Source organism: Neolamprologus brichardi, chromosome 1, assembly GCF_056152115.1.
Source record: "Neolamprologus brichardi isolate AB-2024 chromosome 1, ASM5615211v1, whole genome shotgun sequence".
Classification (NCBI taxonomy): Eukaryota; Metazoa; Chordata; class Actinopteri; order Cichliformes; family Cichlidae; genus Neolamprologus; species Neolamprologus brichardi.
The window spans coordinates 41,691,165-41,716,342 of NC_142104.1; the positions used below are offsets into that span (position 1 = coordinate 41,691,165).

At 42.3% G+C, this 25,178-nt stretch overlaps 1 protein-coding gene across 12 annotated transcripts in view; it reads right to left on the minus strand.

Annotated features, from left to right (window-relative positions):
* Positions 1-25,178, minus strand: part of LOC102789834 (serine/threonine-protein kinase BRSK2-like) — a 161,700-nt gene that overhangs the window by 8,213 nt on the left and 128,309 nt on the right. For 6 of the 12 annotated variants that reach the window (XM_087842226.1, XM_087842270.1, XM_087842234.1 and 3 more), the window contains exons 13-19: positions 22,849-22,908; positions 17,021-17,081; positions 12,475-13,132; positions 11,934-11,982; positions 9,824-9,947; positions 6,851-7,031; positions 3,966-4,058 (exon numbers count right to left, since the gene is read on the minus strand). In XM_087842226.1, coding sequence (XP_087698352.1) covers positions 3,966-4,058; positions 6,851-7,031; positions 9,824-9,947; positions 11,934-11,982; positions 12,475-13,132; positions 17,021-17,081; positions 22,849-22,908 — 1,226 coding nt within the window. The remainder of the gene's footprint in view (positions 1-3,965; positions 4,059-6,850; positions 7,032-9,823; positions 9,948-11,933; positions 11,983-12,474; positions 13,133-17,020; positions 17,082-22,848; positions 22,909-25,178) is intronic. The other 6 variants (XM_087842279.1, XM_087842288.1, XM_087842252.1 and 3 more) reach the window with 3 other exon arrangements.

Sequence of the window (25,178 nt, forward strand, 5' to 3'; positions counted from 1 at the left end):
ATTATGGGCGAACCTGCTGCAAACAGTTTAGTCAGCGTGGCGAGCTAGTCTGACGCTCTCGTTACATTTTTCTATAGGAACCAAACTTTACAGGATGTTGGTGAAATGAGTGAAAATGAAAAAACCACCTAAAGAAAACTGACAGAAAGAAAAAATCTCAACATTTGTTGGTCGTGTAAGCAGATATTTTCATGGACAAGTCCTAAAAATGACATCGTACTGTAATTATGGAGTGGGTGGATATCTGCAGATGGTGTAAAGTCTTGCCTGATTTTTCTTTTTATGTCCTCAACTCTTTCAGTCTCAAAACAAATATATATGCAAAAAATAAAGCATTCCTTGGTAATGTGGACCGGTCTCATCAAAAACTGTGAAATAATGAGACTTAAAGGCCCAACTGTGCTACAGAGAGAGCGATTTATAGTCTGATCTCTGTTTGTTTAGGGAAGCAGAGGGCAAAACGTCTCTGTGCTGAATGTTCACAATCCTTCCTGATCTTTTAAAAGATGTTGACATGATTGTACCAATGCAAGTACGTCCCTCACGTGTTGGTTCGCCCTCATAATTCAAACGTACCTAAACTTCTTTGTTGTTGTTTTTTAGAAAGAACAATCGAACACGACTTTCTGACAAAGCTAGCATGGACTGGATTCGAAAAAAGGAGACAAAAAGAAGCTTGTGCACCACTGAGACTGTTCTAAATTTTTGGGTAAGAAGTAAAATCTAAACATCATCATTAGGGCTGGGTTTTGATGATCGATTTATCGATTAAAATCGATTCTAGCTTGGATAACGTGATATCGATTCATTAAAATCCTGAATCAATTTTTAAATAATCTCAGAATCTCAGGTTGAACCTTCCGGCGCCGCTCCGAGCTGGCAGCCAGTATCAGCAGCTCCGACCTGACCGAATCCTTTTTTCTCTTTAATATATGTTTCCCTGTTGTTTTGTGTAAAAATTGTGTATGTTTCTGTTCCGTGTCCTGTGTACTGTTTGTTTGTATATTTGTCTTTTTGGCTGCTGTTACAACCAAAATTTCCCCTTGTGGGACAATTAAAGGATTATTCTAACCTCACAAAATGTCTACAACCACCAAACAGCTACAACAGTAAATGAGAGCAGGAACACTGATTCTGCTCAAAGACGTAAACACAAAGCTCGGCGCCACCGACGCATCAGAATCAGCGAGCTGTCGCCTTTCTCACCCGACGGCACGAACACGAACACGGACACGTCGTCGGGGCTTAAAGCCGACAGCTCGCTGATTTTGAAGCGTCGGCGGCTCCACGTTTTGTGTTTACGTCCTTTTTGTGCTCGATTCTGAAGCTGCAGGTTTCATCTCTCCAAACAATACTGACCGAACCAGCAGCCAAAGACGATCCAAACTACGCTTCACATAAACATCGTCATGAATTTCCTCTGACTTTTGCTGTTTTGCTTCCACCACGATAAAAATCACACTTCATGTAGAGCTCTCTCTCTCTCTCTCTCTCTCTCAGGAACAGTTTCCCATCTAAAAATCTCTGTTTTTTTGCAGTATTCGCTTACTTATTACCCACCAGTCCACAGTGTTGGCCGCTGGTTTTTTTTACTTACTTCTGACAAGAAAGCCTCATTTCTGCAGTTCAATACTGAACAAATGTAAACTTTTTAAAATTATGCAAAATTGCAAAATGCTGTGTCTCTGTCAGGGTTCCTGGGTCGGTGACGCAGTGTCTTCAGTTTTGTCACATTTAGGTTATGTTGCCACATCAATGTTCTCACTTCCTGCTTTTCCTGTGTCAGCTTGTCTCTTGTGTCATTAGTCAGATTATGTTCAGCTGTGTACTCAGCGGTCTCTCATTATCATCCTCATCAGTCTGTGTATTTAAGTCCTCTGTTTCCACTCATTCACTGTCGTGTCATTGATGTTGTCACTGCCGTCTATGCCCCATGTTTGCCTTCCAAGTTCAGATCCGTCAGCCGTTCATTCAGTTATTCAGTCAGTCAGCCATCTCCTGTTTTCGTCATTCGTCCCTCACAATAACACCCTGAATCTTCACCATGAGTCCTGCGTTTGAGTCCTTTTCTCCACATCCCCTCAGCAACCCCTGACAGACTCTAATCAAACCTGTAACTTTGCTAAAAAAACCCGACCAGGAAAACCAGCTTCATGTTTTATCTTCAGTTACTTTGACACAAAGGTCTCTGCTGTGATGCTCACACCTTTGATAAAGTCTCACAAGTGTCAGCTTTCTTTTTATATATATATAAAAATATCGATATGTGCTGATAAGTGATCAGAATTATAATATTTCTGTCTGAGGCAAAATTGAATTGAATCGAATCAATTCGGGACCTTGTGAATCGGAATTGAAGCGATTCTAGAAATCAGTGACGACACCCAGCCCTAATCATCATCATCATCACCACTGTGGGGCCAAACTAAACAACCACAGGGAGAAACTTGCTCCTCTGTAGCTGTTTATCAGCAAGAAAGTGAGAAATAGGCTGAACATTCACATTCACCTTCCACAACCTTGCATATATACAGATACACACAGAAGACTGACGTCGTTACAGCTGTCAGGGGTTTAGCACATTTTATCACACATGCAGATTTGCCTTCTTCCTGCTGCACAGAGATCAACACACACCATATCACATACATGTTTGTTCGACACACACTGTAGAGCATGCTTTCATTTTAGTATCAGTCACGTGTGTGAGTGTGTGTGTGAATGGCAGCTCACCCAGAACCATCGAGACACATTCGTGAGAAACAGTATGAAAACGCTGGCTTTCCCCAGCAAAGAGGCCAGTTTGCAAAACTGCGCGTATGTGTGTGAATGTGCATGGTTCTGGGCTTTCATTCAGCATGCGAGCCATTCAAATCATCCACGAGGCTTTAGAGGAAGCTGTGGATGACAGAAGCTGGGTGACATGGAGAGGCAGGCCAAAGGGAGAGAGACAGAGAGATAAGAAAGAGAGAGAGATGTGGCTCATTGGCACATCTACATAATGGTGGAAGCGACTGAGGCTGTGCATACAGTGCGTGATAGCAGTTCCCATCTGTGGCAGTAACTGTTGATAGTGGGTCCTTTAAGCTGAGTGTGCGATTCCTGCAGGTGGACATCTTTCACAATAATGATGGTGACTGGCTGTTTGGCAGGATCATCCATTTCAAAACTACTTTTACGTGTCAGTGCTCCTGTGTGTGACGCTAAGGTCAGGTTGTAATTTCTCTGCTTCACCACAAGAGGGGACCATTATCAAGTAAATAACCACAGATAAAACAAGAGGAAGACCACCAGGATACCACACGGACAAACGAAACTAACACGGACAGCTGGAGAACACAGACTTTCTTTTCTTCCATATTTTTCCCCTAATGTTTCCATCTATATATAGGCAGCCCCCAAAATAATGGCGAACGTCCCAATCACATCAAAGGTTTGAAAGAATTGTGGGATTGTTCCAGCGTTATTGACACTAATCAGACAAATGTACTTTTCTCCTTCTTGCAGACGAAAATGCTGCATGCACAAGCAGCTAATCCACAAATGAACAGTTGTAAACATCCATTAGCCGAACCTACAGTTTGCTTGTGTGTGTGTGTGTGTGTGAGAGAGAGTGTGTGTTTCTGCTGAGTCAAGTGTGAGGTCAGAGTCTATGTTGAATTATTTACAGTTTGAGATACACTTCTTAGTGGCTGTAATCAGTCCTGTGTATATACATCTCATACATAACGCTGCCATGTCGACTGTGTGTGTGTGCTGGTGTGTTGACGTGCACACCATGGTATGTGGCAGGGACATGCACGTGGAAATGCCGTGTGCTAAAAGCAGTGCGCCGGGCTAAGCTGAGCCGAGGTGGGCCGCGGGTGTGGCTGTGCTGTGATGCGAGGAGGGAGGGAGGTCGTGAGGGCGTGGAGGGTGGGGGTTGTAGGCGTGGTCGAGGACGAGTGGCGAGGGACTCCACTTACCGGATATCTGTGGCTGGATGCCAGGCTGGTCGTTGGAGCTGAGCAACTGGGCCTGGATGGTCTCCACCACACGCTTGAAGCGTCGGCTGGGGCCTGTTGAGAAACCGGGTCCGTGTTATAATCCAGACTTGACACGTCGCCACAGGGCTGCAAGGAGCACTTAAAAAAGCAATACTAGGGGTACACGAGGGGTTTTCGTAAGCATAATTTCACTATTGTTTCCCACTGAAATCGTTTAGTGTTAGCAGTAGCAGTCACATCACCTGACACCACAGGCAAACCTCTGATGGCTGTTCTGTTTCCTTTTGGCTTTCTACTAAGTGCAACCCATGATTCAGTATATTGAGCAGCAGTAATCTGAACTATTGTCTGTAAGACTTTCTCAGTCTCTCACACCGGCTTGTTTGGAGCGTTGTCTCAGTTTGTTGTAGGGATGCACCGATACCGATACTGGTATTGGGTATCGGGGCCGATACTGTAAAATGTGTGTGTACTCATACTCGTAAAAGTTAACCGATACCATGAACCGATACTAACTTATTTCATTAATCAGAGGGTGGCTTGTCATTTCTGTTGTAGTTTTTTAGATTGGCCACTAGGGGGACATCCCGCGCTAAACAGGCACAGGGTTAGACGAGAGAGACTGGCGGCTCCAGATAAAAAAGAGAAACTGGAGGCTGCTGTAGCTAGGCTAAACAAAATGTCAGCAGTGTGGAACAGCCAACTTTAACTCAGGTTTTGGAAAAGCGAAGAAAAATGTCAAGAGAAAATCCACGGGCAGTTAAAATAACAGAGGCTCCGACTCATTTTATCGCTCTGGATGACCAGCCAATGCCGGCCGTGGAAAACATAGGATTGCACCGTCTTCTCAGCATACTCGAGCTGCGATATGAAATTCCCAACCGCCATCAGGGAGATAATGGTGCCAAAACTTTCCAAAGAGGTAAAGACAAGCAGTGTGTGCGCGATGTCAGTCCTTGGTTTAACGGCACAGTCGACTGATGATCCACGGGCAGATGAGGAGTTTGTCAATGCCGAATACTTTTGTTATTTTGTTTGTTTGTTTACAATATGGACACTGCAATAATTTAAAAGTTTATTTTATTCTCAAACCTAATTTGTATTTATTTTATTCCAAACAGAAGTGTTTATTTATTATTCTGAAAGCTCGAGACAGTGCCAATAGTTCAGTGATATTTTGTTAAATTACAATGTGGAGACTCTGCAATAATTTAACAGAAGTGCTTATTTTTCACTTGAAATTTTTTTGTGGTCATTTTTACTAAGATTTTATTTTTTATCGACAGAGAATAAAATAAAACCTGTCTTCCAATTCATTGCATTTGTGTGTGTGTGTGTGTGTGTGTGGTAGAAGTATCGTTTTTTGTACTCTGTATCGGCAAGTACTCAGATCCAAGTATCGGTATCGTATCGGTTTGAAAAAATTGGTATCGTTGCATCCCTAGTTTGTTGTGGTTCCTATGCATTCACCGATGCACGGCTCTCTTAAGCTTCAGCAGCATTTCAGGCTGACTTCTGGATTTGGTTCTTTTTGCTGGCTGTGTTTGGGATCACTTTCCTCCTAAATGACACCATTTTGGCTAAGCTTTAGCAGATGGCTCCAGATTTAACACTTTAATACTTGGGTGCACAGAGAAGTTTATGGTCGACTCAAAAGCTGCAAAGTTCCCAGGTCCTGTGGCCGTAAAACAAGCCCAAATCATCACCCCTCCCCCACCAACAGCTGGTATGAGGACTCTGTGCTGTCCAATAACATGCCAAACATCTTGGCCTTGTGTAAGGGTATTGTACAGAAGTACTGTGGTACTTTCAGAACATGCAAACATGAGGGCTTTCTTCTGGAAACTTCCCACTGAACAGTCTTTCTCAGTGCAGAATGATGGAGTCAAGCTGTTTGGAGAGGCCTTTTCCAGACTGATGGACAGCAACAGCAATGTCAGAGACTGCTAAACCTCTTGCGGGTAACCTGTGTTACCTACGTGTGATATAGATCGCAGGTTTAGCTTCAGGTAATAAGCTTTCCCTGGTGTGTGAGTAACACATACATAAACATGCTGTAAGTGGTAGCTGCAGTAAGTTACTCCAAATGGTTGTAGGTTGTGAGCAGAACAGTCACTGAAAAGCACAGCGCTGTGTTCAGTGTCACAGGAAAGAAGAAAACCTGTTTGTTGCTGAGGCGTCCCAACGAGTGCATGTTTGTTCCTGTTTAATATACCAGCTCCAGTCCTCCAGAGCTACCGTCCTGCAGCTTTTAGATGCGTCCTTGTCCCGACACACTGGAGTTGGACACGCCTGACCTACACTCATTCACCAGACACTTTTTTAGGTACACCTTGCTACGACTGGGTTGGACCTCCTTTGGCCCTCAGGACTGTCACAGATTCAAGGGGCTGGAAACATTCCTCAGATCGATGACACCAATCTCTCGCTCCCCAAAGATCTAACAAAAGGACCCCAGAGGGGTAGACTGAACTCCTTGCCATGTTCAAGAAAGCAGTCAGAGATGATCTGAGCTGTGGCAATAATAACTGCTACTGAGGTAGGATGGAGTCATGCAATTCTGACTCCACCCTCTGAATGCTGCATGCTCCATGTAAAATGATTAAGCTCTTCAACATACGCTGGTTGCCATGAGTAGTTATTTGAGTTGCTGCTGGCTTTGCTGTTCCTCTGACTGGGATCATCACCCAGTAAACTGCTGCTCACTGGATATTTTCTCCTTTTCTAGACTGTTCTAGAATCTCGCCATGCTTAAAATCCCCTTTTGCCCCATTCTGATACTCGACTTGAACTTCAGCAGGTCATCCTGACCAAGTCTGCATGCCTCGATGCGCCGTGTTGTTTTTGTGATGTATGTGGTTTACCTGAGAGCAAGGTGAAGGTGACAGAATATATGCCGTTCTCCTTTGTGGCGCTGGTGCTCTCGGTGTAGGTGATGTCCACCTGGAACTTCACCGGCTTCTGGAAAACCGTCGGACCAGCTGTGGACTTGTACTCTGCCCGGAAACTGGTCTGAGAGATGACGCTGTGGCTCAGACTGGGAATCTGGGGAGAGATGGTGGGAGAGGGTAGGAGGGTGAGGTTGGTGGACGAGCAAAGGCGGAGTGCTTCTGAGTCAGCAGCACTGGGCACGTAGACACAGACGACTTGCGCATCAGTTAAAACGGCAGCATGGATGTAAGAGAAAGAGACGGGAGCAGAAGGAGACACTGTGTTGGATGTGCTACATCCTAACATGTGGTGACATTTTGATGCATAAGCGGCGGAGGCCACGCTAACACCAAGACGTGAACAGACAGCGAGCTGTTGCACAGAGCTGTTGTGGAGGACCAGCGTGGATCGTCACAATATTAGTCAGGTTTGAATCTCGTGGCTGGTTGGTGTACATGAGCGTTTGCATTTTTCTCCTGGACTGCTTCTATGGTCCTGCTTTGTGAGTTTCGCGCTCACTATAGCAGGTTTTTATCACGCTCATGAGGGAGCATCTTCACCTTATATTTCAGGCTTTGTAACTTGGGATGAAAATGCAAAATCTATAAGTTAACACATCATGTTTTTCAAACATGTGCATGCGAGAAGAAACAAATATCACTACTACTCAGGTACCAACGTGAGTCATAATGAACATAATGTTGGTTTTCATCTGTGCTTTATTTTGAAGGTTTACACATACACTGTGAGCAGTGTTGGGAAGTAACACAATACCAGCGTCATGTATTTAAAATACAAAATATGAGTAACTGTATTCCATTACAGTTACCGTTTAAATAGGTGGTAATCAGAATACAGTTACTTTGTTGAAATAAATAGAATACACGGGGGTCACTTCCTGTTTCATGTTAAGCTGTCCCCTTTCTATGCCTTCTCCAATTTTGGTGATTTAATGCAGTCGGGCGCAGGTTTAGCTCAGTTGGATGAACATGTAGTCATACACAGTGTTGGGAAGGTTACTTTTAAAATGTATTCCATTACAGATTACAGAATACATGCCCCAAAATGTATTCTGTAACGTATTCCGTTACGTTACTCAATGAGAGTAACGTATTCTGAATACTTTGGATTACTTAATATATTATCATGCTGTTTACAACTACATGAATGTACTATTGCTGTGATTTATTACTGTTACTGAAGGTCCGCGGCTCCGAACCGTAGTAAAGGGACCTCTGGCTAATACGGTGGGTTCTGTGTCGGCTCGTAGCTGAAAACTAGCTTTACTTTGTTGTCTGGGTCAACTTTGCTAGCAGAGACAGAGAGAGGCGTTGAAAGGCTGCTCCAACAGAACTTATTGTTTCGGAGGAAAACACGAACACAGTGTACAGTCGAGTCTTAATAGCTTACAACTGGGCTCGTCAGGCACTCTTCTTGGCTGCAGTGGTTATTATTATATTTACATGCTTCCAGCTCGCTCGTACTTTTCCTTTTTCTCCCTCCCTCGCTCACAGACACATAACGTGTATGGCAGTCCATTCTCCCTGCAGCACGGACTACACTGCCTATGATGCTACATTCTTTAGAGCTATACCTGTAGCATTCTGCCTGTTAGCTTAGCACAACAACAAAAAGGCCTCTCTCACCCAGGAAACACGCAGAGAGAGCGGCACCCTGTAACCATGGCAACCGTAACGCTGCCGCCTGGAACAACAGAACGTAGCTGTCAAACAAAACCCAAACAGGCCTGACCCGCCACAATATGAAACAGGGAAGTACCGCCGTGTAATCCATTTATTTCAACAAAGTAACTGTATTCTAAATACCACCTTTTTAAACGGTAACTGTAACGGAATACAGTTACTCATATTTTGTATTTTAAATACGTAACGGCGGTACATGTATTCCGTTACTCCCCAACACTGTGCATATGTTGCATGGCTGAGAGCGGCCGGCCCGGGTTTGAGTCCGACCCCCCCCTTTTTTTTCTAATTTATTTTCCATCTGGGATTAATTCAGTTTCTCTGATTGCTGGAAACAAACAAAACATGTAATAAGAGGCTCTAATGTAAAACGTCCTGTTAATGTTGGTGGTGTCAGTTACATCATGGACCCAGAGGCAGCAGTGCACGGGCAGGAATGCGTTTCCGACACCACTTCATAAGAAGAATGGAACGGACGAAACTTCAGTATCTTCGATGTTTTATTGCTGTGATTTTTATTACTATTACTGAAGGCTACTCGCCACCGAGCTAACATTGTTAGCTGGTGTTAGCTCATAGACTGCAGGCTGTTAGGCCATTTTTAAATACTCATGTACACGAGTCTGTACTCGCGTTTTCACTAGTCCGGACTTTGTAAGTTCAAACGGGAGTCCGGACTTCCTGAGAACGCAGGACGTGTACATGACATCACAGCTGCATCCACTGTTAATTTAACTGTGATTAATATTTGCAATGGAAATTACACATGACATAAAAACATAATGAACAACATGATGTAGGTGATTTCTTTAAGAAAAATGAAAAAAAAAAAAAACCTTTCCAACACTGACTGTAAGACTGTAAAATTATGTACGCAAAAATGCTAACAAAGATTTTATTGTCTTTATTTTTTTCTCTGATATCTGAGAATAAGACTTCAGAGACATCAACAAATTCAGATGTGGGAGGAAAAAAGGCAGATTGAGGTCAAACTGATGTGAACGTGCTCTGTCAGGTCTTCCAGTCTGCTGTGTTGTGCTGTGTCTGACTTTTTGTATTAAGGAAGAAAGCTACAACAATACAACAGTTATTTATCAGATCAGCCTCCATTGTAGCATAGATCATTCAAATCGGGCATAATGTAATCAATAATGAAATGTTACAGGATTAGAAGAACAGAGAGGAGTAAGGAGGGAGACTTACAGAAAGGAAGGCGTGCACAATGTCGGCCTTTATGGAGCTGAGAGGTTTGTCTCTGATGACTATGAAGATCTGCTCCTCCTTCTCCAGATTGATGAAGTTTCCAAACCATGACTTCTTAGCCAGTCTGCAGAAAAGATTCAAAGTTTGGTCCCAGCGTTACAAAGCACACTCAGTATAACCAGGTTATATTTTATTAACAACTAACAACTAACTAAGAAAAGAGGTGGGATTGTAACAATTACAATGAAACCCAAACAAATGAGACCGATAGGGCTGGGTTTTTATAATCGATTTATCGATTAAAATCGATTGTGGCTTGGATAACGTTAAATCGATTCATTAAAATCCTGAATCGATTTTTTAATATAAATGTATTTTTCCCGAAATGCCAGAATCTCAGGTGAAATCTCACAAAATTTCAACAACCACCAAACAGCTAAGACAGTAAATGAGAGCAGGAACACGGATTCTGCACAAAGACGTAAACACACAGCGCGGACCCGCCGAAACATCACAATCAGTGAGATGTCGCCTTTCTCACCTGACGGCACCGACACGATCGGGGCTGAAAGTCGACAGCTCGCTGATTCTGATGTTTCGGCGGGTCCGCGCTTTGTGTTTACGCCCTTTTTGCGCCGAGTTTTATCTCTCTCCAAACAATATTGACCGAACCAGCAGAAAAAGAAGATCCAAACTAAGCTTCACATAAACATCATCATGAATTTCCTCTGACTTTTGCTGTTTTGCTTCCACCACAATAAAATCACACTTCATGCACAGCTCTCTCTCTCTCTCTCTCTCTCTCTGTACTTCAAGAACAGTTTCCCGTCTAAAAATCTGTTTTCTTCATTATTCGCTTGCTTGTTACGCACAAGTCTACCGTTGTTTACAGCCTGTCGGACGCTGTTTGTTTCCTTTCACTTACTTCCGAAAAGAAAACCTAATTTCTGCCGTTCAACACTGAACAAATTTAAACTTTTTAAAATTATGCAAAATGCAAAACGCTGTGTCTCTAATCAAACCGCTGTAACTTCAGAGGTAATGTTCATGTGTTGATTAATGGTTTTCTTTCATTTTTGATGTACTGCAGAATATTTTTATAAAATCCCAGAACAGGAAAATCACCTTCATGTTTTTCTGTGTTTCATCTTCAGCTACTTTGACACAAAGGCATCTGCTGTGATGCTCACACCTTTGATAAAGTCTTGCATGTGTCAGCTTCCTTTTTATAGATACAAAAATATGTAAATGTACTGATCTGAATTATAATATTTCTGACTGTCAAAATTTCCAAGAATCGAATCGAATTGAATCGGAATCGAATCGATTCTAGAAATCAGTGACGATACCCAGCCCTAGAGACCGATATCTGACTAATAATTGTAACAGCCACTGCTAACTAACATAGAGTTGTGCAGATGATTACTTTACCTAATTTTAAATCGTTATTATGCTTTTGAAAGATTTGTACTGAAGCATTTTCCCAAAACACAGACCTGATGGGACACACGCGTTTCTCTGTGACTGAGGAGATACTTTCACAGCAAACATGCTTTTCTAGGAAGTGGACAGCCTACGCAGCCTGGCTGGTTATTAATGGTATAACTGCACAGAATGGGCACATCACTGAGTTCCCTGACATAATAAAAAAGGGCAATGTCTGACATGCTTATCAATGACTCAGCTAACTTTAATTAAAAATAGTTTTGACTGGGGTAAGATTTGGTTTTGGAGTTTAAAATAACTTGTAGCTGGTGTCGTCTGACTTATGATAACCGTCATTAGCCTGCCTGCTAACAGGGACAAACTGCTAACTGCTAAATAATAAACTACCTAACAACAGGGAGCCTGTTCCTGTGTTTTCTCTGTATTGTTGCAGGATCGTTACCTTACACTATAATACTGTGATTTGGTGTTATATGAATAACATCGAAAAAACGCAGTTCGCTTGCTAACTTAAAATGCTATCACATGGATAAGTCTACCATTCAGATTCCCAATATGCTAAAATAATGTAGCTGCTGCAGGTTCACATTTGAAACACTTGTGCTGCTATTACATAAACATAATGGACAGGTGAGGTATTCATGTTTGCTGCTGTGGTACTCACTCTGGCGAGGAGTCTGGGGTGAGACTGGACATGTCCTCCTGGGTGGGAACTGTGGACACAAACAGAGGCTGTTGTTAGATTCGGCTCTATAACTTGGAGAGATACTTCTGTGTCTTGTTTTTAGCACTACTAAGCAGATGTCATCAGTGTAAACGAGTACTGGGCCTCATCATGACTTAATTCGGTTTGTCTGGAGGGGGGTTGGTTCAGCAGCATCAAAGCAGCTATAAGAAAACTACCCAAACTAATGAAAAAATGAGGGAAATTTGTAAATTTTCCACTTTCTGTAATGAGGCCGTTATCTTCTTCATGACATGGCCTCAGGATGCAGATTCTCACGGTTAGGCTGGCGTCAGGTTAACTGCAGGTAAACGCAGTCATTAAGAGATTATTTGTCCTTGTTATTCCCCGGAGCTATAAGGATGGATTGCATAAACACTCTGCTGAGTAGATTATCACATGGATAAGAGTAAGAAATTCAATCTGATTAAGCCAAATCATGAGGTTTCATTTTGGGCCCTACCCGTCTCCTCCACCATACCTTGCATTTTCCTGCGGTGGAAGCGTGGTGAGCCGAGGAAGCTGTTCTTGATGGAGTTGAGGCGCGTCCTCCAGGGCATGCCGCCGATGGAAGGGCTGGGCGGTGGTGTCGGGCTGGGCGTGCCAGCCGGGCTGTCCTTGGGCGTGTGCACTGGGGTGCCTTTGGGGGTTGGGAGAGGGCTCCCTCTGGGGGAGGGGTGGGGAGTCACCTGCGTGATGGGGACAGATTTGGCGTTGTGGTCAGGGTGGAGGTGGTGGCGGCGGAGTGGGGACATCGGAGGCACCGGGGAGAGAGGGATAGAAAGCTTGGGGGGAACGGTAAGGGGAGGGTGGCGCCTCACCCGGGGGCTGTTGGGGATGCAAGGGGCCAGAGGCTGGCTCGGGGTGGAGGGCTCAGATTTAGGGGTGGTGGCAGTCTGGTCCGTGTTAGGGAGTGGGTTGGACCTGGTGGTTTGCAGGGGCTTCTCAGATACTTTGGGCTTAGCAGGGAGGGTCTGTGTGCGGGGGTGCATGATGGGCGAGCCCATCTTTGGCTGGTAGGAGTTATGCGTACGGGGCCCCACCCCATTAAGGCGGACCTCGGGGGAGTGGGTGGGGCTGCAGTTGGGGGACTGGCACAGGTCTGGAGATTGGGGCGGGATAAAAAACCGCCGGATGGGCTGCGATTGTCATGCACCGTCACAGATGACAGCAGCCAATAAAAAAAGCCCGAGGAACACCACGGCCCAATGAAGGTTCATTCCCATTCAACAAAAACAAAAATAAGCAAACACCAGGAAATAAAAAAGGAGTGTGGCAGATGGTTGAGAAGTGGAGCAGGCAGGAAGTGGTGAGAGTGCAAGAAAGAAAGAAAGACAGAACATGCGATTAGCAGAGTGATTAAGCCAATCACGAGGCAGCAGTGGAGCATTCATGAAGCATTAACAGAAGGGATGCACCGAGATCAACGTGGTCCACATTCTCATACTGTGTCGCTTCTGTTACAGCATACACAATATCACAGTCTACCTTTGCTGGACTCATTACTTTAGTGCATTATAACCATGTAAATCACTGTTTACACGGAGAATAAAGCCTCGCACGCTTTATCTATCCTACATATGAGCTAGCAGCGTGTCCACCTCTTTAAAAGCTAAACCCCTCACTGTCCTGTGAAAACGCCGCCACTGTGGCCTGTGGTCACACTGAACACGCTGGAATGTTGCAGCAAATCTCCAGAATGTGGAGAAAGGAACAACTTTTAACTGAAAAGATGAACGTTTGGAGTTTATTTAAATGTTTTGGCCTCTTAATATCAGGGCCAACCATCAGCTGCACTTCCTGAAACTAAGGCTTTCACCTGACAGATGAGACTACTGTGAGATACATCGGTGCATCCCTAATTACCAGCAAGTGACCCAGCTTGAAAGCTAACCGATTTAGCTTCACCCTCCACCTGGGAAAGCAGCCAGAGTGCATGCCCAGTGCTGACGCACAATACTGTGGGATGAATGAGCAGATCACTGATAAGACAGGTCAGAGCGGTGAGAATCCACAGCTGAACAAACTGCAGCAGCACAGCAGACCTCAGCAAATCAAAAACGGCGAGGCTGCAGAGCCTGTGGCGAGCTGTCAGCCCGTTCTTGGAATAGCATGTGCAGCTGATCTGCATAAAGTAACACAGTCATGTCTGTGTAAGAGTTTAACACTGAGAGTTCTGCAGTTCGGATTCAGTATTTTCTCATTACTGAAAAAAGAAATGCATCAGAAGCTACTCATTGATTCTTATCAGTAATTAAAACAGTAACCTTTTTAGGAGGTTTCAAAAGCAGCAAAAGTTTCAGCATGTATGAAACAGACTGAGCAAATAAACTCAGGTGGGTCTGTTGAACGAATCAGCATCACTTATAGAAAGAGGAGCTGAAGATTACAATCTATCTCCTCTTTAATTTGCTGTCACACATCACAACGTGCGGCTCACAAGGACAAAACATAAAACTTCAGCACGTCCTCACAGGATAGAAAATGTTACGATACCCAGCCTGTGCTCTGAGCGTTAGTTAGTAAAAATGAACGACTTTAAGGAAACAGCAAAGCAACACCTGGAGGCTGTGAACTGATTCACACACTTCTCCCTGCTTTGACTCTGCAGCAGGGTTTTCTCAGAGACTGACTGACGTGTTCTTCCACTAATTTCACGTCATCAGAATCTGTTCTTCATGGATATTAATCGCCAGATCTCAGTTTGGTCTGCGCTCATAAATGGATCTGGTCCCGCTTCATCTAAAGCTCTGTGTGACGTACAGCGCAGCGCACACTGGGTTCAAATGATCCTAAATCAGATCAGCCTGCTGTGAATAACAATGAGGATAAAAGAATAAGAACAAGAAGCCCTTTATTTATTTCACAGCTGCAGAGCAGTTAGATGACGATATAGATAAAAAAGTGCATCTTTTATTTTCCACAGATGACCCACTGACTGTGATTTGTTTTTCAGTAATTTGGTGGAAACTGTTTGAGTTAGTAACGGAGCGACATCATCATCAACCCAACAAATAGCATCTGTTAACCCTTTAAAGCCGGTCGGAGCGGGCACGCTCCATTTTGCGCAACTACTTTTAAATCCAGGTAGCTCTGCAACCACGTGAGCTAGCACAATAATTTTTTTTTGCATATGAAACCGGAGGAGTTGTACTTACATCTTATGCCATCAGCTTGTCCTCGGTCACAGTTTCCTTCCACATATAGCTTTGCAAAAACTGCATAAAAAACGCTTACAGCAACAAAAACATAATATTCCAGAAACAGGCTTTGCCGATCCGATCAGCTGTTTGTAGCACTTCCTACGTTGGAATAGACGTCAGCGCGAACTATCGCATGTCCGCCATGACCTGCCCGAAACCGGAACTGACGTCATTTTCGCGGAAATGTCGTTTTTTACCATCAAGGCCTCATGAGCCTATACTGGTGTTTTTAAAAGTTATGTTTGACTTTATGACTTTCTGTGTCGTTTCTGGGATGCTTAGGACTCATATTGCACTGCTGGAAATAGTTTATTTTGATGCATATGCTGCTTTTTTGCAAATTTGCACTATAATATTTATTTTCGTTTTTCCTGCAGTGTATATAAATTGGTGTATTTCAAAAATAAAACTATGAAGACACTCAAAATAAATTTCCTGTGGTGGGAAACTATTTTGTGCAACTTTTTTGTATTTACAGTTTTGAGGGATAAGCCTCTTAAATTTCTCTAACTAGAAATATATGTTAAAAAACAAAAACGATTTTCAATTTTTTTGTAGTTTATTGCACTTTTTTGCAATTTATGTAGTTACTATGCACTTAATGCAGACATATTATTAAAATTTAGGCTGTAATGGATGTATTGATGTATAGCAACTTGAAATGCTCCCAAAAATGGCTCCACAGCATGTAAAAATATAATATAAGCTCTGGCGGACTTGGTTCTATGGTAGGTCTTAAAGGGTTAAATGTCTTATTACGTTTCCCCTGACGATTCACTTTTTAAACACAAATTATTACAGTGAATTATACACGTGTTAGTTTGTTTCCAAATATTTGGTTTTAGCCAATATTTACAGTTTATTCAGAAGCGCCCATACGTCGGCGCTGGCAAAGGTGTTAGTGGTTCATTGGAAAGAAAGGACAAAATGCAAAAAGCATTTGATTGTTTGGTGACCAGCCGGAACCCAAACACACAAAAAATTTTAATTCAATCAACAGGCAAACACTAATTTATCCTCGTAGCGATGAGGTCGCTGGCGTATTCTAGTGGGTCATTAGGAACAACGTGCTGAGTGTTTATGACTGAAAAAACAGAACATTTCATTTACTACAACAGAAGACTTGATAGATACTTTTTAAAAACATTTTTCCCTGAAAACTCAAATTATTAAGCTATTAAACTTCCATCAATTACATAAATGAATCGACTATTTACTGCAGCTGTGCTGTTATTTTACCAGAGGACTCGTTTTTTATGGTTCCCATTGTTAGCGATTTGTTTTGTCGTTACAGTGAGCGCTTTGTGGGGATTATTATCACAGATACTCTAATATCATATGTGCAGAACTTGAAATTTACTCGAGTTCCTCCTGCTCATGTTAGTTGAAGCCCACACTGACCAGCTGTTAGAAAATTACTGACATGTTTTTTCCTTCTGCTTTGAAGTCTTATGAATCTTCAGCAGGCTACAATGAGAGAACTACAAATGGCTCTCAGATGGACTTTGTTAGTTGTATATAGTCATCTTTGGCCTTTTCATGCTTTAGTTAGTTTAACATTTCCAGACTGGCTTCACTGCAGAGTTCTTCTTTCTTCACCTGCCCTGACATGATGTACAACTCACTCGTTTCCCTCATTTAGGCTGTGCTGTACGTCAAACAGGCTTATGATGAAGTCCACAATGTGAGCTGCTGATGGGAGGCAATGGGAGGGAAATGTGAACAAGTATGTGTGTATGAGCGTAACAATATGCCAGCAGAGCCAGTCAGCCAGCAAGGTGCTTGTGGGGAACCAATCACTGCATGGGAGGGACGTATACTTACCCTGGGACTGCTGAGAGGACTGGTGGACAGACCAGAGGACGCTCCACTGATTGACCGTGACCTACACACACACACACACACACAAGGTAAAATCAATATTCACAAAGTGGACAGTATGCATGATGCACAATACCACAATGTACAAAGCGCACACAAACACACACACACAAACTTGTTTTCATATCTTGGTGAGGACATCACACACACAAACTTGTTTTCATATCTTGGTGAGGACATCTCATTGACATAATGCTTACCTTGCTGCTTACCCTGAGCCTAAACCTAACCATAACCTAACTGTAACCCTGACACTAAAACCACATTTTGAGCCTCAAAAATGTCTTCAAACTCGTGGGGACGGCACTTTGTCCCCATAAGTGACTGTATAGTATAGTAGCATGCCAATTTTCTGTCCTCACAGCGATGCCTAAACATGTACACACACTTCATCCAAAGGAGCTGAACCTTTCTGTGTAGCTCTTCCTTTTTCCCTTCTACAAATACATTTTATTGTCTCCGTCCTGCTGAAACCTTTCCTCGTATCAACATCTGTGAGCTCTCCAAACCAAACTTCTTGAGCTGCCCTCGTGGGGCAACTAAAAATTCATTTGTCAGCGAGGCTGTTCCCCCCCAGGCCACAGTCACAATAAGCACCATTAAGCTAGCATGCTTTTTTACAGCTGGCATGAGTTCTGGACCTCAGCGAGTTTCTTTTTTCTTTTTGAAAATGTTTAAATCATTCATTGTTTCATCCAGACAACATTCATCTTCCACATTTCTATATACTCAGCTTCCCCTGCAAAAGATGAATGTGTACAAAATAAAGTGCTTTACAGTTTTCAAATCTCTGGTGTTGACTGCATTACAACTCAAAGAGCTGGTCTGCTGCAGCCTTTTCTCCTGATCACTGGAGTTAAGGTGCTACCTTTAATATAATATATTCCTATGATATAGCTCTGATGAAAATGTGGGCTATGGTGGAAATCCATCCATCTTCTTCCGCTTGTCCAAAATATCCTGATCTGCTCCATTCTCATGATTTCTATCCACAGACTTCACTGACTGCTCTCCTGTCTTTTGGTTCCTCTTTTTCTATTTGATTTAGTGCAATGACCATTACAGATACGGTAGTAAGAGGCTGCTAACCTGGCCGTAAATGGTTAGTTACAGTGGAAGTGGTTAGTGGACATTTTCACTTCCATTGATTCTGAAGGATCTTAGCTTTTGTGTGGCTAATAATACAACTAGAGGGGAAAGTTATGGTGTGACAGGACAACTTCAGGCTTCAGTAAATCATGTCCTTAACCAAAGTTCAGAGCAGCTCACACACACACACACACACACACACACACACACACACACACACACACACACCGAACCAGAGCTACTGCAAAATTCATTACCATGGTTTCTCTTTTCTTCTTTTTATGAGTGTTTCCATTTTTCATTTACGTGTCATTAACTTTTCACCCCCCCTTCTCGCTTTTGCCCGTACGCCACTTCCACCATTCAGGTCTGCTTGAAGACTTTGGGATTTAATTGCCCATAGACGATTTGGCTTTGTTGGCAGTGAAAAATGAAAACACTACATCATAATTAAAAATGCTTGAAGACACAGACAGACTGATAGAAACACAGGCACACACACACAAAAATAAGAAAATAAATAAATAAAATTCTCATAAAGCAGAAATGACATTGCCAACCGCAAATTAGATTTTGCAGATGTGCTGTCATCACACGAGGAGCTCACAGCTATGACCCTTGGTTTGTTCATTATTATTACTATTTTCATTATAACCATAATATTATAATAATAATAATATTATTTAAGTAATAATATTATTATAATATTATTATTATAATATTATTTAAATAATATTATTATATTATCATTTAAATAATATTATTATAATAATATTATTTAAATAATATTATTATTATAATATTATTTAAATAATATTATAATAATAATATTATTATAATATTATTATAATAATATTTAAATATTATTATTATAATATTATTTAAATAATAATATAATAACAATATTATTAAAATAATATTTAAAATGCCGATGTTGAAATGCTCTCTCTTTGGCTGCTTTAGCGTCTCTACAGCGATGCAGCTGAAGAAACTTCTAAAACAAATATTAGCAAGTTGTTAGAAACCAATTAGCTTCTTCTGCTTGTGTGAAGCTTTTATAAACAGCATTTTTACATCTGAACTCAACATTCTGCTTTAATTGAGTTTAGCTGTGAGTGAAATAAAACATCTGCGTAACTGCTGCTGTGCTACTGGATTCATCATCCAGATTTTTTGTCTTTTTGAAACAGAAAACTACATTAATCTTGTTTTTTTAATGACACGATGAATGAGTCTGACTTAAACATGCTGATGATTTACGTATTTAAGAAGTAGAGACGAACATCAAACAGCTGATGGTGAGCCTGTGTTAATAAAACCACTTCTAATCTTTCAATTGAAGCAGCTATCATTAATTTAAATATATAGACGCACCTCGTTAAATGTGATCACTGCTTATGTTTCCAACAGTAAACTGCAACTAAAAACTGATATTATTTCCAAATGAATTAAACAAAGGTCTCTCTCAGAGTCTCATTTTAAAATGCTTAACTTAACAGCATTACAGAGTATATTTAAAGCCTGGTAGCCCAACTATGGGTCGTTTCACACTTTCTGACAGGCCTCATCTTTGCATCTAATTGGAGCCACTGAACTGTGCCTCTCTCCTGTTTGTGCCGTCAGTACCTTTTAGGCTATTTTTAATGAAAACACCTGACAAACAATGACTTACTAAATGGTACAGATCATCGACGATGTTTGTTTTGGTGAGTGAAATTATATCAATTTGAACTAATGAGCAGATGTGTGTGTCTGTGCACTGCAGCAGTGCTCTTTCTGAATGCAGTTTGCTACCTAAGCTTCTTAGAATTAGTTGATCGTTTTTGCACTTTACCCTTTTATCCAAATATGGCGCTTCTGGTTATGCAAAAAAATACACCAGTAGCTAACATTTATAGTTTTAAAGAGTTTTAAAGAAATGATGAAATCACAGTTCATTCATGATGTTTGTTTTTCAACCCAAAAACTGGACCATCAAAGTTATTTAAAATAACCGAAGAGCAAAACAAATAAATAATTGAAGTTAAGAAATCATTATGTGAGAAGTCGAAGCATCAAAGCGAACTTTTTGAAAATCTGCTAATTGTATCAACTACTTAATGATTTTAAAAGCTCTTTGTTTTCCATTATTGTCTGTAGTCCCGCTGTGATACGGTCCCACAGAGTATAATACTGCAGAATCACACATATTCTATCTGCTCTGCGTCCTCATGCTGAGGAAGCACGCGCTGACGTTACGTTAAATCATGGCGACGGGACTCTCCCGTCAGGGAGAGGAGCTCTTTTGTAACACGCAATTCATCAACGGTGGCGCCCATCCAGGACAAACCCAGGACGCTAACGCTAGCTCATCTCTGAAACGGGAAAATGGATTCCTGGTTTGTTGCTGGTGATGTTTGTCCGTGGGCACAACAAGCTTCATTTTACGGATATTCCCAGTTAGATGACGAGCAAGATAAAAAGCTGTTCAGTGGGACTGTGAACCTCATTTTCATCTCGTGTTTATGCTCCATCTGCATTCAAAGCAATTAATTTATGCTAATCTCCATTAAGGCCACAAATCCATAGACAAACTTGTGTTCCTCCTGCAAGGTCAGCCGCACAGGGAGGATCCACAAATCGTTATACACAACCCTCCCCATGCATCATTGGAAAAACACACTGGCAAAGTGCAAAAAAGTTTGTTTGTTTGCCAGTACTTCCTCCACACACACACACACACACACACACACACACACGATATGGAGTGAAGATGTTAGGAGGGGAGGAGGCGGAGTTAGACACGGAGGCAGGAAGTTGACCTAAAAATTGTGTTTGCCTCTCAGCGGCTGAGGAAGCAACACCAAAAAGGAAGTGAGTGCAAAACTCATCGTGTGCCATTTTTCAGATTTCAGTGTGAACAGAAAACTCTGCTCACACTGATATAGGCTTCTGATAACAGCGTGACCATTTTACATCATGCTACTTGGATCCAAATGCTGTTTAGATCCAATACTATCTGACACGATACACCTGAGTTTCCATTTGTATCCACTTTGTCTTATTATGCACTGATGGACACCAGCTGTAGTCTGTCCCTACAACTCTAACATTAGGGCTGTTCGATATAACGAGATATATCGGATGACGATATAAAAACGTCTATCGTTTCATTTTACGCTATCGTTTGTTTCGTGGTGTCGCAAAATAAACTGTTTACGGCAATATTTTTTCACTGTTCTGATGGTCACTGTAGTGGCTATATTAATTTCTTAAAGTTCTCTCTTTCTCTTATATTTAATATAACCACACTACGGACGGACAAGTGCCTGTTTTTATGCGTTGTCGTTAGCAACAACGACGGTAACACCATCGCGTGTCCGCTTGTTTATGATCCACATAAACCTTTCACAATAAAGCTCAATATCCTGTTGAGACTTTTCAAAATAAACTGAATCACGTGAAAGAGCAGAGTGTTTACGGATGAGAAGTAAAAAAGACGCCAGGTGCTAAAAAATAAACCTTAGACTCAAACGTTAGAACAGGCTTTTCCCCGCAGCACGCCGTGTCATAAATACTCACAAAGGAAACGGCGGCCGTTACAACTTATGTTTAAAAATGTATCGTTTCATGCATCGGTTAAAACACTCGACTCCAGCTGGAAACACTTCACGCAAGTCCAGCTGCCCGAGATTCACAGAATTTACTGAAATTGTTACATTTTTGTGATTTATATCGTTACCGGGACGATAGAATTCTTATATCGGGATTATGATTTTGGTCATATCGCACAGCCCTATCTAACATCATGTAAAAGTTGTTGTTGTCCAGGCACTCTTCACACAGACGGATCCATTTACAGTAAATAAGGGGCACCTACAGAACATATAAGAAGAAAGCTGAAAACTGACTACAGCAACAAAAACATTGTACTGGACAGAAAAGGTAAACGTGATCCACCAAAACGATTTCAGACTTCACCAGGATTGTAATGGAAATATTTGTAACCTGTTTTTTGAAGTAGGGTTGCATTTACCCAAACATAAAATAGATTTTTATTTATTAAAATATGAGGAAAATGTGTTGTCAAAGGCAGTAACGCCGAGTCACTGCCTTACCTTTATTTGGACCAATGCATTTATGTGTGATGTCACTCTCCAGAGACCCAAACTCATTACATAAATATCATCCTTCAAAATCTTCAGTTTTCTGTTCCTTCAGTTCAAAGGTAGTAAAAAACAGAGTGAACGACGGTGCTGAAAGAAATGATGCTCGCCTGTCGCTAGAGATTTCAATCCACTAATAAGAAAATAAGACTTTCTCCATCTTTGTCCAGAAAATAAAATATTACTGACATTAGCTGTTTTTGTTTTTCTTAATGTCATATTTTTATTGAGCGTCTGAAGTGATTTGTTAGCAAAGAGAATATCGTGTTGTTGTGGCGTTGCTTTGGTCACAATGTGGGTTTTTTAGATGATCAATTAATGTAAAAATGATGCAAAAGAAATCACAAATGTTTGAGTGGCCACAGACAGATTTTCATAACAAAAGGTAAATAAACTTTTCCTATGATGAACCGCATGCTACATCTAAAAGTGAAAGACAAAGGTGTGACGAACTTTCGCAAGCAATAAGAAAAACCAAAGAGACGAGTGGGAAGAAAATAACACAGACAACAACACAGAAACTCAGAAATCCAATACCTTTCCTCCTTGCTGCAGTTAGCGTTTGTGATATCCAAGCTCTTACTGAAAACAGATTTGCTAAAAAGGGGGCAGAAAAAAAAAAATCAAGAGATAGACAGAAAGGCAGTCAAGCAAGGGAAAACCTAATGTGCAACATGCGAGCCTGTTAAAAAATAAATCTTGAAACTAATTTATTACTGTGAAACTAAAACAAAACAAGACAAAAATTACCAAGAACTAAAAAACCTCAAATACATGCAGAGATCGAGAACTAAGGAGTCAAAAATTAAGAGGAGACACACATTCATGGGTCATGCTGGAGTCAGTGGGACATTCAACACACTCCCTTACCGTAAACAATCAGTTTCTGTATTTTTGCACCTGTGAAACATTTTTACAAGCTGTAATGTTCAGCTTCATTGTCTGAATCGTCCTCAGAAATAGGAGAACGCAGGCAGACGCGCACGCTTTCTGGCTGTTAAAGCTGCTGAAGTGTAACAAATCAGACGGCACCTGCTGAGTGCAGCTCATCACGAGCAGAGCGGCGTACAACAATTTGTATGAAAGCTCCATCATAGCATATGTCAGCGTTTAGAATATGGTTTTTGAACAAGAAAAATATATACTGCAAATGTACAATTTGCTTTATATGAAGAGAAACAGTTTTTCATGTTCTGACAACAAAAACACAGCAGACCAGGTGATCTGAAAGCTCGCGCAGGCTGCCCTATTGTGGTTGCCAACATTCGCCATCCCGGTGTCCTGTCACCTTCCTCACCTGCGACGGAGGCAACGGGCACGTCTGCATTATCGCACTTTAATCCAGAATGCATGAGAGACGTGCTTGTGAAACACAACTGCAATCTTTTGCTGTTTCCCTCTGAAGGGTCCAGTGACGGGAACGCCGGCCCGGCTTCTGCCTTCTGTGTGGAACATGTCCCATTGAACTTGCTCTGAAAAGGACCTGGATAGAGAAACGTCTTGATGCATTCTCAATCATCCAGGAAAATAAATCTCCAAAAGTTGATTCTGTTTATCTGGACGTAGCGTTTCCAGACTGGAGACTGAAGAAGTCACTTGGATGAGTGACGAAACGTTTCTCCCAGAAAACGCTACGTCCAGATGAACAGAATCAACTTTTGGAGACCTGGGTAGAGGCACAGCGGCCCAAGGCCCTAGAGAAGAGCCTTGTCGCCTCTCTTTTTCTCCTCACATCTCTTCTGCAATGATATAACAGCCGCGCCGAAGAGTCCTTGAGGGGCGACAGGGGTGTCGAGGAGCTCCTCTTTTTTCTTAGTCAGCAGGTTGGTCAGCCCGAGCCAGAGTGTCGGCTCCTGGATAATCATGAGACTCATGGTTCTCCCAGCAGCCTGTATAGCTACCTTGTGGAGGCGGAGGACGTGGTGAGTTATGACGCAGATTTCTTCCCACACTGTGGTATCTGATTTAGCTGTCATGTCCTTTTCTAGCTTGGCTTGGTAAGCCATTAGCATAGAGGCGGCGTTGTGGGCTCTTACCCACAGAGCAGCTGCCTTTTAGCACTTATTTGTAAGGCTAGACTGGAAGCGGTCTATCTTGGAGAGGAGGGATGGGGTGATGAGGATGTGATGATCAATATTAACAGTTCCACTTGTGGTATTTGACTCCATCCTCTCATAAACCAAAAGGGAGCTCCCCACGATGGGGTGTTTTTCGCTGTATGTCTTTTCTTTCCCCATCACTTATATCTCATCAAGTAGCTCTGGGGAAACGGGCAACACATGCTTTCCCGTCTTTTTTGCCTTTGGATATTTCTCACCATCAAAATGAGATTTTACAACCTCGGTTTGCACGCCGTGCCACGGGATGTTGAGCCTAGCAGCTGTGCGCTTGCTGTGCGCTTGCACACGTCCTGCATGTCCAGGGGAGACGGCAGTGCAGATTTTTCAACCTCACCGCTAGCCGAGGGCTTTTCAACCAAGCTGATGCTAGCCAAGGAGTTAGGCTCTTCCTCCTCATCGTCAGACAGCAGGAGCTCCGTGTCGCCTGACTCATCTCTTTCCTCGTTAGCATCTCCAATCCAGGGTGACTCAAGCATGGGGGAAAAACTCACATATTCCATGTGTCTCCAGTGACGGGAAAGCAGTGACGATGGGGTGAGGGTCTGCATCTGCCCAGCTCGGGCCTGGTGTTGCGGCCAAATCGTTGGGCATTTCAATTTCTCCTTGCGCCGCAGCAGCCTCACACAGCAAAGGGTCGCCACCCGACAGGTTAGCCTGGCGAGCTAGCTAGAGTAGTTTGCATGTGAAAGCCGCGCAGTTGTGTATGGATGTCATGGTAGCTCGTGCATGCGATAAGCCAAGGCATGC